This window comes from Tamandua tetradactyla, chromosome 1 (genome assembly GCF_023851605.1).
Source record: "Tamandua tetradactyla isolate mTamTet1 chromosome 1, mTamTet1.pri, whole genome shotgun sequence".
NCBI lineage: Eukaryota > Metazoa > Chordata > Mammalia > Pilosa > Myrmecophagidae > Tamandua > Tamandua tetradactyla.
Genome location: NC_135327.1, coordinates 185,701,415 through 185,713,985, shown reverse-complemented (window position 1 = coordinate 185,713,985; position 12,571 = coordinate 185,701,415). Strand labels below are relative to the sequence as shown.

At 37.4% G+C, this 12,571-nt stretch overlaps 1 protein-coding gene across 2 annotated transcripts in view; it reads right to left on the bottom strand.

Annotated features, from left to right (window-relative positions):
- Positions 1 to 12,571, bottom strand: part of MGAM (maltase-glucoamylase) — a 198,935-nt gene that overhangs the window by 114,634 nt on the left and 71,730 nt on the right. Inside the window, exons 45-49 of one of the 2 annotated variants that reach the window (XM_077148056.1) lie at positions 9,787 to 9,911; positions 8,643 to 8,731; positions 7,236 to 7,285; positions 6,356 to 6,526; positions 2,037 to 5,015 (exon numbers count right to left, since the gene is read on the bottom strand). In XM_077148056.1, the coding sequence (XP_077004171.1) occupies positions 4,938 to 5,015; positions 6,356 to 6,526; positions 7,236 to 7,285; positions 8,643 to 8,731; positions 9,787 to 9,911 (513 nt within the window). In that variant the 3' untranslated portion in view covers positions 2,037 to 4,937. Of the gene's footprint in view, positions 1 to 2,036; positions 5,016 to 6,355; positions 6,527 to 7,235; positions 7,286 to 8,642; positions 8,732 to 9,786; positions 9,912 to 12,571 lie in introns of those variants that run through there. The other variant, XM_077148064.1, reaches the window with a different exon arrangement.

The following is a 12,571-nucleotide window of genomic DNA, read 5'->3' as shown; positions in this document are numbered from 1 at the left end:
CTAGGGTAGGTTCTCTTTTTACCCTGAGCTATAAAATAAATGCCATGAAATTCATTCTTTCAAAGAATTTAATTTAGTGAGTTTTGGTATATTCACAAAGTTGTGCAGCCAATTACCGCTGAACAATTCCAGAACATTTTCATTACCCAAAAAGAAACTCTATATCCATTAGTGGTCACTCCCCATTCCTCCTCTCCCTCCAGACCCTGGCAACCATGAATCTACTATCTCTATGGATTTGCCTTTCCAAACATTTCATAAAAACAGGATCATAAAACAGACGACCTTTTGTGTCTGGCTTCTTTCACTCAGCTTAATGTTTCCAAGGTTCATCCAAGCTGTAGCATGTAGCAGAACAAACATTCCTCTTTATGGTCAAATCATATTCCAAGGTAAGGATCTGCAACATTTTGTTAACCCATTCATCAGTCAGTGGACATTTAGGCTGTTTCCACTCTTGGCGTATTACAAACCATGAACATTCTCATAGAAGTTTTGTGTGGACATGTTTTCAATTTTCTGGAGTATAGCTAGGAGTGGAATTTCTGGATCATATGGTAACTATCTTTAATGTTTTGAAGAACTGCCAAATTGTTTTTCAAAGTGGGGGCACTATTTTTCATTATCATCAGCAGTATTTGAAGTTAAAGTAGGTTCTATTGGTGGTTTCTAAAAACTCTAACAGTGCCCTTAGTGGTCCCCACGTTTGTTTAAAATGCTCTGAGTGGGCAAGTGCGCATGTATGCACACAAACACTCACACACAGACACACACAGAGAAACTTGTTTTCTGCCATTATGAACTCCTGGAATGACATATCCATCTTATCATTTGCTCTAGCACAAGGGAGCCTTTGTTAGAAGAGAAACGCACCTGTATCTCATTACGAATTGAGAGGATTTCTTGAACTTTTTCCAGTAAAAGAGATTTATTGTTACACAAGATCTTTCTATACTTTGACAGTTTACTCTTAACTGCCATTTGTGACATCATTCATGTTTCAGTGGTAACAGACAATTCCAGCTATAACCAGTTTCTCAAAGTCTAGAAAATAGCTAACTTTATCATTCCTTCTCGCTAACTAGTGACTGGAGGATATTGGGTCACACGCTTGTGTTGAGCAATGAATAAGTGACAGAGCCATTCTGAAGGGCAGAGACAAGCAGAGACAAGCATATCTCTCTGTTGTTAGTAAGAAGGCATCAGGACAAAAGCTTTAGATAGAACTCATAAAGTAATCAAAGCAAGCAGATGTTGGAATCATCAGGTCAGAAACCAAAGAAAAGACATGTGACCCTTAACTCTCTGAACACCTTCTTCAAAGGCCAAATGCAAAACTCCCAATCACCTTACTGCAATAAAAGAAACATGGAATATTGGTGAGACCCTGATGATATCTGCCAAGGCCTTATCTTTGCACAAATAACACAACCTTATCTTTGCAAGTACAAATATGTATTAATGATAATGACAAGAGTGCTTTTAATAAGAAAAGGAATAAATAGCTTTCTGTTTCAGTGAAAGGGTCAGGATTATTTTTGCTTTTTGATCTTGAGAAGAGTGAATAACTAATACCCCATCCTTTCCCTAAAGTCCATGGTGTAGGGGCCCCTGTGGGGTAGATACAACTGAACTTCATGGAGTTCTCAAAGTGTGGTCTGGAGACCTTTTCAGAGGGGTTGTGAGGTAAAACAATTTTCATAAAAATACTTGCCTTTTTAAGTCTCATTTCTCTTATGAGCATATAGTGGAGTTTTCCAGAGGCTATGTGATGTGTGATATCGCAAATTTTGAATGTAAAAGCAGTTATGAGAGTCCAGCTGTCTTCTATTAAGCTGGACTTTTAAGAGATTTGCAAAAATGTAAAATAATGCCACTCTTTTGACTATAATTTTGTTTTGGAAAATGTAATTATTTTTCATAAAAATATGTTATCAAAATTAACAAATTTTAATTATGTTTATTTACATTTATTTAATTTTAATTTATTTATGTTAATTTTTGAACTTAAGTATTTTTAACATTCTGTTTTATTTTTAATATGATAAATATCAATATATATAACCCCATCATCAAAAATGTTAGATAGTTCTGGGACCCAAACATTTGAGGACTGTTGATCAGATGCGTTGATTTTCAAAATTTCTTCAAATGGAATCTCAACATGTATATAAATGAATGATTGAATCTATGATGAGCTCAGAACCCTGCCAATCTCCCTTTCTCTTCCCCAAGGGAGCAACAAAGAACCTAGGACTCGGCACAGCTCCAAAGTTTAACAATCATCGCCCTGGTTAAACACCCAACATTTTGCAGATAAGGAAACATAACTAAGGGACGAAGTGACTTAAGCAAGTTTCCTGACTCCAAGGGTTGCTTCTGAGGTTATCTCTCTCAAATGAAAGCAGTATAAATTCCCTGACCCGTGAACCTCTGCCTGTGATGGGAAGAGGCAGGATGACAGCCTTATACTTAGAGATGGATGCCTCTGCTCCAAGGAGGGAAACCAAGGAAGCTACAGCCAACCCCTCCACTGACCTTCTTTCTCAGAGCTATTATGAATATTTCTAATTCTAGACTATAGGTTTACATTTCCATATGGAGCCGGCTGTGCAAAGTCCAAAAGGATGCAATAACTCAAGAGAGAGGAGACAGACTAAGGTCTGGGAGCCTTATAACTTCTGTAGTTACATGGGGTCTGATTTGCTAAGCTGCCTTAATCTGTGAGCTCTTTACTTTAGGACCCACAAGCCTCTAAGGGACATATGGATATAATTTGGAGAATAAGCAAACAGAGATAGGAACATATACTTCTTTTTTTGGGGGGGGTGGTATGGTCTGGGAATCAAACCTGACATGAAAGCTGAGCATTGTAACACTGAACCACCCGTGCACCCTAGGAACAAATACTTTTTTTTTTCCACTAATTTCTAACAGAAATTTAACATTTCTTTAGATTATGAATGTAGACAACAGAGTATGTAGTTTTAGTAGTATGCACGAGTTTTCAAAAATAGAAACAAAAATATTTTTATATCATATTACAGTTGGAGTAGATATCTCAAAATATTATTTATGCTGATCCTTAGATTGAAGTTATAGCATTATGCATTCCACTCTATGTGTAACTCAATGTGTTAGTAAAGAAGCTCATTAATGTTATATTATATTTGATATAACATTTGGACAAGTATATTCTGATATAATAAGTTTTTTTTGGAAATAGCAAGTACTTTAGTCATTTTGAAACACTTTAGGTGTCACTACAATGCCAATAGGTACCATGGCTCTGAAAATGTTGCAACCCCCTACATGTCTTGGAGCATTAAGTTTCAGGATTTTCTAGTCAGAGAGGCTCACCTTGAGCACCTTTTTTCAACCAGAGCCAACCTCTACCATATCCTCGATGGCAGCATAAAATGTTTCTCAGATGTCAAATAAATAATGCTTCCCTCCTGGGAACCTTGCTGGTTGACCAGAGGAGAACTGATCGTTTTTCTGCTCTTCCCTTGGTTGCTTTCCCATTTCACTAGTTGCGTAATTAGTTCGGGCCCTCATTCTAAGAACTGCTTCTCTTTGACAATTAGAGCATTGAAGCAATTTAATAATATTGTGTACTGGTTGTCATACACAGGTTTTAAAACATGAGTATATGAGCAGAATCGGGCTTATTGGTATTAAACAAAAAAAGACATGAGAAAGTAAACACATTCATTTTCAAGTAAAAGGAAATATCCCTGTTGTACATTAATACATAATTTATCCCAAATTTTAACCACCTTTAGTGTTGCAACTAAATAAAATATCCAGTTGATATTTTATTAAATACAGCAACTTCTCTGATGATTAAAAGCAAAAACTCTAAATACACTCTTCCACAAACCTAAACCTTAAGAAAACCCCAAGACAGAGGTATAAAGAATACGATGGATAATCAGAAATCTGGTTGATTACAGTGGTGGATTAGACTGCTACAGCTCTGATGTCAAAGAAAACCAGAAAAACCAACTCACAAAGGTGTACTAACAAGAAGAAACCTTAGCCCCAAAGGAGATTTCCCATAGTCAGAATATCACAAAATTCAGAATCACTTGTAAATTTCCTTGTTTCATTTTTCTCTGTCCCATACATGGCATGTGGTTAAACACCCTGGGCACAGAGTAGAGAAATAAGATTTACACATTGCAAAGTATAGCACTCAAAAATGAATTATTTTTGACAAACTCCTTCCCTCAGCTTTACCTGAATTACGTTTCATCCTCACCCCATTCCTATATGTTAAGAATTTCCCCTAATTCAGCTTCTTCTTTTCAAGCGATTTGATTCTTCTTTTCCCCTCCCCCAGGACTATTACTCTGTATATTTTTAAATGATGTTCTTATTTGTCATGATCACTTTCATCATCACCTTCTTTTTCCTCTGATTTTTTTCTGCTCATTTTTTTCCTCATGTTTGCCTTTTCTTTTTCATTATATCAGGCTTTTGCCCCATGTTCTCTCTCCCCACGACTAACTAATAGATGTTCTTTCTGGATACTTTCTTGAGGTGTTGGTTAGTTCCAGGACTTGGAACTCTCCTGGCAAGGCTTTTCTTGTACATTCAGCCAGAGGATAGAGCCCATTTCATGATTACACTCCCACATATACACATGCACACTTCATCGTGGGCCCAGGCCATCTTCAGTAAGCATTGTATGATAAACCTCTGCTACCATACTAATCACACAGAGAGATTAAGCAACAAGGATTTTCCAGCTTTCCCTACTATCTATCCCACTGGACTAAGATTCATCCTTTAGGATTTACAGACATATATCAAAATTAATAAAATATTTTACCCATACTGGACATAACCAGTTAGCAACACACATTAACTTTATGAGCATGAAATATAAATAATTTGAAGGACATTCATGAGCAAGGATCTGATTCTGAAGATTACAAAGTGCTGCTCCATGTCAGTGAACTGAAGTTATGTAGGCTGATACTTCCGCTGGTCATATTAACACTTAGCACCTGTTGGGAACCAAAGGAAAAGTATGAGGCATCTGGTGTTTGAAAGTTCCTGCACACAAACAAGTCAAATATAAGCCAGTGGTCCACACAACCCCTGAATACTTTCACAATTAATTTCCCTAGCTGCCAGACTCCTTCATGTTTTCAGGTAAAGAAGGTGTTTCCTGACTCTTTAGTACAAAGATGGCTCAGTGATAATGAAAGATGGCAGGCCCTTAATTAATGTGACATGAAATCACTCTACAGACACAGCAGCACAGACACACAGAAAAAAGTTGCCTTTTTTCCCCAGTGTTCTCAAGTGCTTATTTTCCATGAGCTTTTTATTCCTCTTTTTTTTTTTTTTTTTTCTTTTTTAGCTCCTGCCCCTATTCTCTCAGAGCACCATAATGATCAGCCAGTAGGGGTCTAATACTCCTGCTTTTTTCTAAGGCAAATATTTTCCAGAAGGTTTCACTGTATGTGTACTAGTTTGTGTCAGTCTATGAGTAGGTCAATAACTGAATTAGGTAAAGCCCTCCATGGGCTCTTGATAAAGTTGGGGAATTTGGTTGACAGGAAAATCATAAGTATGGGGAAAAATTTTTTTTTTAAAGTTGAAGGGAAACTTTTTTTTCAGTGCTCATAATCAGGAAGGATTATGAAGCGAAATATTTTAGGAAAAAGCAAAAAGTGAGCACACAAAGAGAGGTCCCATTTATAATCAAGGTGAATGATGTTGGGGCTACTATACTGTATTAATTCCAAATGACTATTTTTCACATATTTAACATGCATGAAATCAGAACATGTCTTGCAATCAATAGCCTCAGTAATACTGTGGGCCAGGCAGCAGTTATGGCACAATTGTCATTGCCTCTGCATGCACAAACTTCATTGCTATTGTTGGCACTATGAATGGATCAACTGCAAACCATTTCAGGACTATTTTAGGAAGGAATATGATTTCTGGTTGATGTCTATGGTAAGATCAAGAAAGTACTAGCATCAAAATTTATATAGTGGTTTGAAAGAAAATCTTATATCCATAGTGGAAAGATATTAATGAAATGCTGAATTACCATTATCCTTGATAATACAAAGGAAATACATGGATATGGATAATTTTGTGTCAAAATGACAAAAATAGAAGGCAAGGATTCAGTGTCTCAATTCTAGTTGATGCTAAACCATGATTTTTCCCTTCACCTCCATGTTTTCCACTGGTAACCCAATGAAAACAGAGGGATCACTGAAGGGGTTTGCAAGAAAGGATATCATTTGAAAAGCATGCAAGCAGACATTGCACTAGGCATTCCAGGGTTGAGAAATACCATTCAGACTTTTCAGTGATCACTAACCTGTGTTGTAGAGTTGTAGCTAAAAGTAGGTTCTATAACCGTGTTGCCCAGAGAGACACTGACTCTGGTAATTGAGGTACTGTTCACTCCCCAGATTTCAATGTAGCCCAGCTTCAAAGGGTTCACATCTGAGATGTATTTGTTGAAAATTATATGACTCCGCATTGTATTCTGTCAAATGGGGAGCAAAAGAAGCCAAAGGGGGTAATAAGGAAAGTAAAATTAGTTGAAATTTTCCCAACATCTATTGAGGCACAAATGTAGATGATGAATTAAGTGAAATATATAGTCATCATCTTGTGTCTGTGGATAGTGAAGACCATAATTTTGGCATTCTATCTCCTGTTGCCAATGGCTATCCATTGCATTGACTTAGATACATCAAGACGTACACTTAGACTTTGGGCTAGATCTCTAGCCTTGCCCTGAATTCGATAGGAAATAAATGTTGCATTGACTTAGATACATCAAGACGTACACTTAGACTTTGGGCTAGATCTCTAGCCTTGCCCTGAATTCGATAGGAAATAAAGAATGCTAGCTATCAGGAAGCTTACATTCTATATGTGGAGAAATCACACAATGTGGAGACCATTTCAAGGCAACACAGAAACAAGTCCTCAATAACATAGAAACAATCTATCCATCTGTGCAATGGGGAGCTGGAATAAGTTACTAATAAGTTGCTCATTCATTTAATTGCAGAAAATTCCTGGGAGCAGAGTAAATCTCTACCAGAAGTCTGGAGGAGATGAAGGATATGAAGTAGCAAGCTGAGCAATGAAGAAATTCTAGGTAGTATTTTATGACCTTATGATATCCAGCATCCTACGAAGCCAGTGGGATTCTATTTTCCCTTCATAGTATCAGTCACACTCACCTGGCTGAAAGAAAAGTTAGCCAAGTAATAGAGTCCATTTCCATAGGTATCTGCAAATGAACAACATGGTAAACATGATCTGAAATTTACTATAGAATTCTAATCACCTACTTGTCTTGGTTGAAAGAGTAAGGATTATTCATATTTGCTTGCTATTATATACATATATTTACAGAGCTCCATTTTTTTATTTAAGCTTTCTGAATGGGGGATTAAGAAGATGATACCTCCCACCCCCAAGTTTACACAAAATGATGAAATTAGTGTGTATGGATGCAACTGTCTGATGGAGTTCCCTCATATACCATATACCGTAGTTTCCTTACATTGCTCTAACTTCTGTTCCTTGTGGTCTACTATTTCTAATATCTTCCCAGACTCCTTAGAATTTCCAGATTCTTTGTGCTAGATACACAAGTGCACATACATGTAAAAACATAAACACCAAGACTGCTGTCTTAGGGTTACCTTTAAGAGGTATTAGGCAATTTCAAAAATGTGATTCCCAGGGAACAAAGAAAACCCTTGTTACTTTATCCCATTATCCCTAAAGTATGCCACAAGTCCAGGTAGAATCTGAGGCTCAGGATACCTAGAGAAGGTGTACCAATAAGGAGCCTGGTTACAGGTATTCCTTAATTTTTAAAAAAATGGAAGGATAGGTATTTCTATCCTATAACCTAATATTGTGGTTCTTACTTTTTGCACTACTAGTCTCTCTGTGACTTACTCTTCACTCAATACTATTCTTTAGAACTGTGCTGCACAAGATGGTAGCCACTGCCAAATTTAGCTATTTAAATTCAAATTAATTAAAATGAAATAAAATGTTAAATTTAGTTCCTCAGAGGCACTTGCCACATTTCAAGTGCTCAGCTCAATAGCCACATGTGGCTAATGGCTGCATATCAAAATTGAGAGGTAAAGAACACTTCTATCATTGCAGAGGTTCTATTGGACTGCCCTGGTCTAGAAATATTTTTCCTCTTAAGAGTTTATCTATTTTTATACCCCCCTAGGGAAAAATTACCAAATAAATAGCACATGATAGACAGTATTGTCCTTCTTAATGGGACACTGAACCATGTATTTAGGAACATGCACTTGACCATAAACTATATGGAAATATGTCTCAGCTCTACAAAGAAACTTTCCCTAATAACTCCTGTCCTGCTGCCTTCCACAGTGGGTTAGACAGTTAAATAGTAGTGAAAGATTCAGAACTAAGCTTCATTTACATAAGGGATAAGGTTCATCTAAAATATGGATTATAAACTTGAAAGCACAAATGGCTATTTTTTAAAAATGCAAATTGTTTTAACATGGAAAAGGAAGAGGGAGGCCTATAAGATATAACAGGAACTTAGCCAATGATAGTGATGCAAATGCTAGGCAACCTCTACTCACCAATGCTTTGCCCATCATCCCAAAAGAGCCAGCCTTTAGCACTTCCCTCATCATCCAAGGCAACTTTGAAGCCCATGAATTTCTGGCGGCTATAGTGAGGTGGGAGAGAGGCATTAGCCAAAAGGAAAGTCACAGGTACAAATCAAGAATTTTGATAAATGCATAAAGGAGCAAAAGGAAGAACTTTGTGACGTAAAGACTGGGAACTAAGATACAAGAGGCTAATGACCTAGTCCTAATTCTACCACTACCTAGCTATATGATTTCATGTCAGAATGCATCAATCAATTAAGGTAATTTTCCTTTAAGGCTCTGAAAGAAACCACAAGCAAATTGTTTAAGTCCCTGCCTGCTCCCTCTATGGGGAAACACTGATGCTGTCCTCTTTCTTGTTTCATGACCTAATTTCCTAAATACAAGCACAGTGAATTATGTTTATGAATGTACTTAGTTCTTCGGTTTTTAGCTGAAGCTTTGGAATTAAATGAGGAGGTGTTTTAGAATTTTAGGCTTCAGATCAGACAGATGTGGATTTTAGTCCCTGCTAGACTAATTTAATTGTGTGACTCTAAGTCAGTTAACCTTTTGAAGTTTCTCTTTGCTCATCTGTAAAATGGGGATAATAATAGTATGTACACAAAGAAATTTTTTCTTTTGTTAAGAAAAAATAGAGAATGCCCAAATAGAAATTCCTTTTGAATACAGTTCTTAGCATAGAGTAAATATTCAATTGATGATATTATAATATAGACTTAGATCTAGAATATTAAAATCTTTTCTATTAGGCATCCCAGCATCAGACATCAGTTGCAATATGGCATTAGTCTTCTTAGCAGACAGTCAATTTGATCCAGATAGTCTTCTACAACTATCATGAATCAATAATTTTTCCCATTTTTATTCCCATTTTAAATGTCACTTCTTAGATCTATGTTTTCACCACTTAGGTCTAAAACAGTTAATAATTGGTCAAAGGATACAACAAGTTTGAAAAACTTTCAAAAAATGAACAAGCAAACAAATAAAAACAAGAGTTTAGTAAATTGCCTTTGGGCCTAAGGGTGGGTCTTATATATATTAGTGGGGCTTCACCAAGATCTGAGCGAGCAGTTGGGCAAAGGGGAAATCCAGTTCCAAAACTCACCTTAAGTGAGTGTTCTGGGCAGGCTCTTGCCAGGGCAGAATGTAGCCCCCACGGACGTGAAGATTAATGTGGTCAAGAGGAGCTGGCAAGGTCTTCCACTGTCCGCTGGCTTTAATGTCCACACCCTTGGGCCAGAAGAAGGTACCAGATGATAAGAGAGACAAGATCCATATGGCCATCCCCAACATGAGCAAATGTTTCCTTCCTCTGAACACCACGTTTTACCTGAATCTTGTCTACTCCTCTGAATTTGTTACTTATTCTTCATCTCTCAGCACATATCTGTTATTAGGCTTTTCCATATCCACATCCACCCATTTGCTAGGTGAAATCTTGCATTGCTGCTGTAACACCTTGTTAAGACCCCTCGCCTTTTGAGGGCTTTACAGTATATGTTACATGTGGTCACTGCATGGATCACATCCCAGCCTCACACCACATCCTATTTCTGGGCCACAGAGCACTGCTAGAGAAAGTTTGATAATCCTTTTATTCACCTCTTATTTACTCCTTGGCAAAAGACCTTCTCTTTTATCAAGAGCCCACTTTTGTCCTTGTATCCCCTCACTACCCTCCCACCCCCACCAATCTAACAATTTTGATTCCTACTTCATAGAAAGATTAAAATGAGCTGACCTACTTTACAAATCCTGTTCTTTCCCTTGATATATGTATCTTTATATTTAATGTCTTTATCTTGCCTCACCTGTGACAGGGAGAGGCACTCCCTTTCTTCCAGTGTTTCTCAACACTGGCACTGCTGACATTTTGACCTTTATAATTCCTTGCTGTGGGGTTGTCCTGTGCATTGTAGGATGCATAGCTGCATCCTCAGTCTCTGCCCACTACATGTCAGCAGCATCCCCTCTCTGATTGTGACAACCAAAAATGTCTCGCAACATTGCCAAATATCCTCTGAAGGCAAAATTGGCCAATTCAAGAACAACTACTTTAGAGGCCAGGAGAACAACTTTCGTAACACTCCACTCTTGGTCCCTAATGTTCATTTTATACATATTCTACCTATGGAAAATGTAGGTGCAGGTAGTAGAAGGAAGTACAGTGATGCGCAGGTAGTAGAAGGAAGTACAGTGATGCTATATTCCCCAAGTGGATGGACTCTATATCATGGGCCTGCCTCAAGACTATAAAATCTAAAAGCATTTAATCAAAAGTCCAGGCCCATAACTCTGGGTTTATTTAGTTTGCTTACTGACAACATGAGAAAATTGGATAATATGATCTCCAATGACATTTCACTCCAAATCTTGTGAATACTGGACATTTTCTCCCTCAAGTGAAACTCAATACATGTAGAACTGGCAAACTGATCATCCTATCAAATTTCTTTTCTTCCCCCAATGGCATTTCCATTCTACTACCATGGCTAAAAAGGTGATATGCCTTTGGTCTTCTCATGACTTCATTAGTGATACCTCATGCATTGCAAACTTATTTACTTTTCATTAAAATTTTTCTGACCACACATATTTTAACATAGTTGTTATGTGTAGTTGTTCTCCTTACCTCTAAAGTAGTTGTTCTTGAATTGGCCAGTTTGGCCTTCAGAGGATATTTGGCAATGTTGCGAGACATTTTTGGTTGTCACAATCAGAGAGGGGATGCTGCTGACATGTAGTGGGCAGAGACTGAGGATGCAGCTACGCATCCTACGATGCACAGGACAACCCCACAATAAGGAATTATAAAGGTCAAAATGTCAGCAGTGCCAGTGTTGAGAAATATTGGAAGAAAGGGAGTGCCTCTCCCTGTCACAGGTGAGGCAAGATAAAGACATTAAATGTAAAGATACATGTATCAACATATTTAATATAGTTGTTAAAATATCCATAAAATTTAACATAGCTGTTAAAATATACATATAAATTTCTCCATTTGATAAAATCTGGCAGCACCTCTATTAAAATAAGGAAAGACAACCTAACATGCACAGGAATTTTCACCAATTCCATAGTCACTAACTGTGCCTGAGAAGCTCTGTTTCAGAAAACACGCCACACATTCTAACCTGTAAATCTCCCACCCACCCACCCTTCAAGAGTAAGAACGTCCACAGGGAAAGTAGATAAAATCTTTGACCCACACTCATTGCCTGTTCCTAAATTTCAGAACCATGAGCCTAGACTTACCATAAAAACAGATTATCAGTAAGACAAGTCAAAGGTAGAATAGTTCCATTCTTTCACCTCCTCAGAACAGGATATTTTTTCCTAAAGTGACTCAAAATCTAAAAACTACCATGCCCGATATGATGGGAAGGGGAAGGGAATGGACAGAGAATAACTTCAGGAATCAGCATGCCTTTTCACACAATATGACTGAGACCGGAAAGAACTCTATATAAAGCAAGAAACTGCCGATTTTCCAATGAGATATCATTTGGGTAAATAAAAAAGGATATACATATGCTAATATGTGCACAATTTTTTTGTTAATCAGCAGAGATAAAAAACTGACTGCTAACAGGGGTTAGATTTGGATGGGGGGTGGGGACCAAGGTGGAGGGAAAATGAAGATGGTGAATTGTATTTTCCAATTTATGCCCTTCTTCAATGTTTGAATTTCTACCAGTGGAAGTGTTTTTACTTTCCTAATGTATCTTTACCATTCTATATATCTTTCTGGGTAACTTTCCAATTTCAGATTCTCCCTAATGCCTGCATCTCTGCTTCCTCTAAATTTCTACACCACCTGTTTTAATATTCCACAGTGTTCCTTATGCCCAATAATTAATGTACTCCTTTTTACACAATTGGGTGTTAGA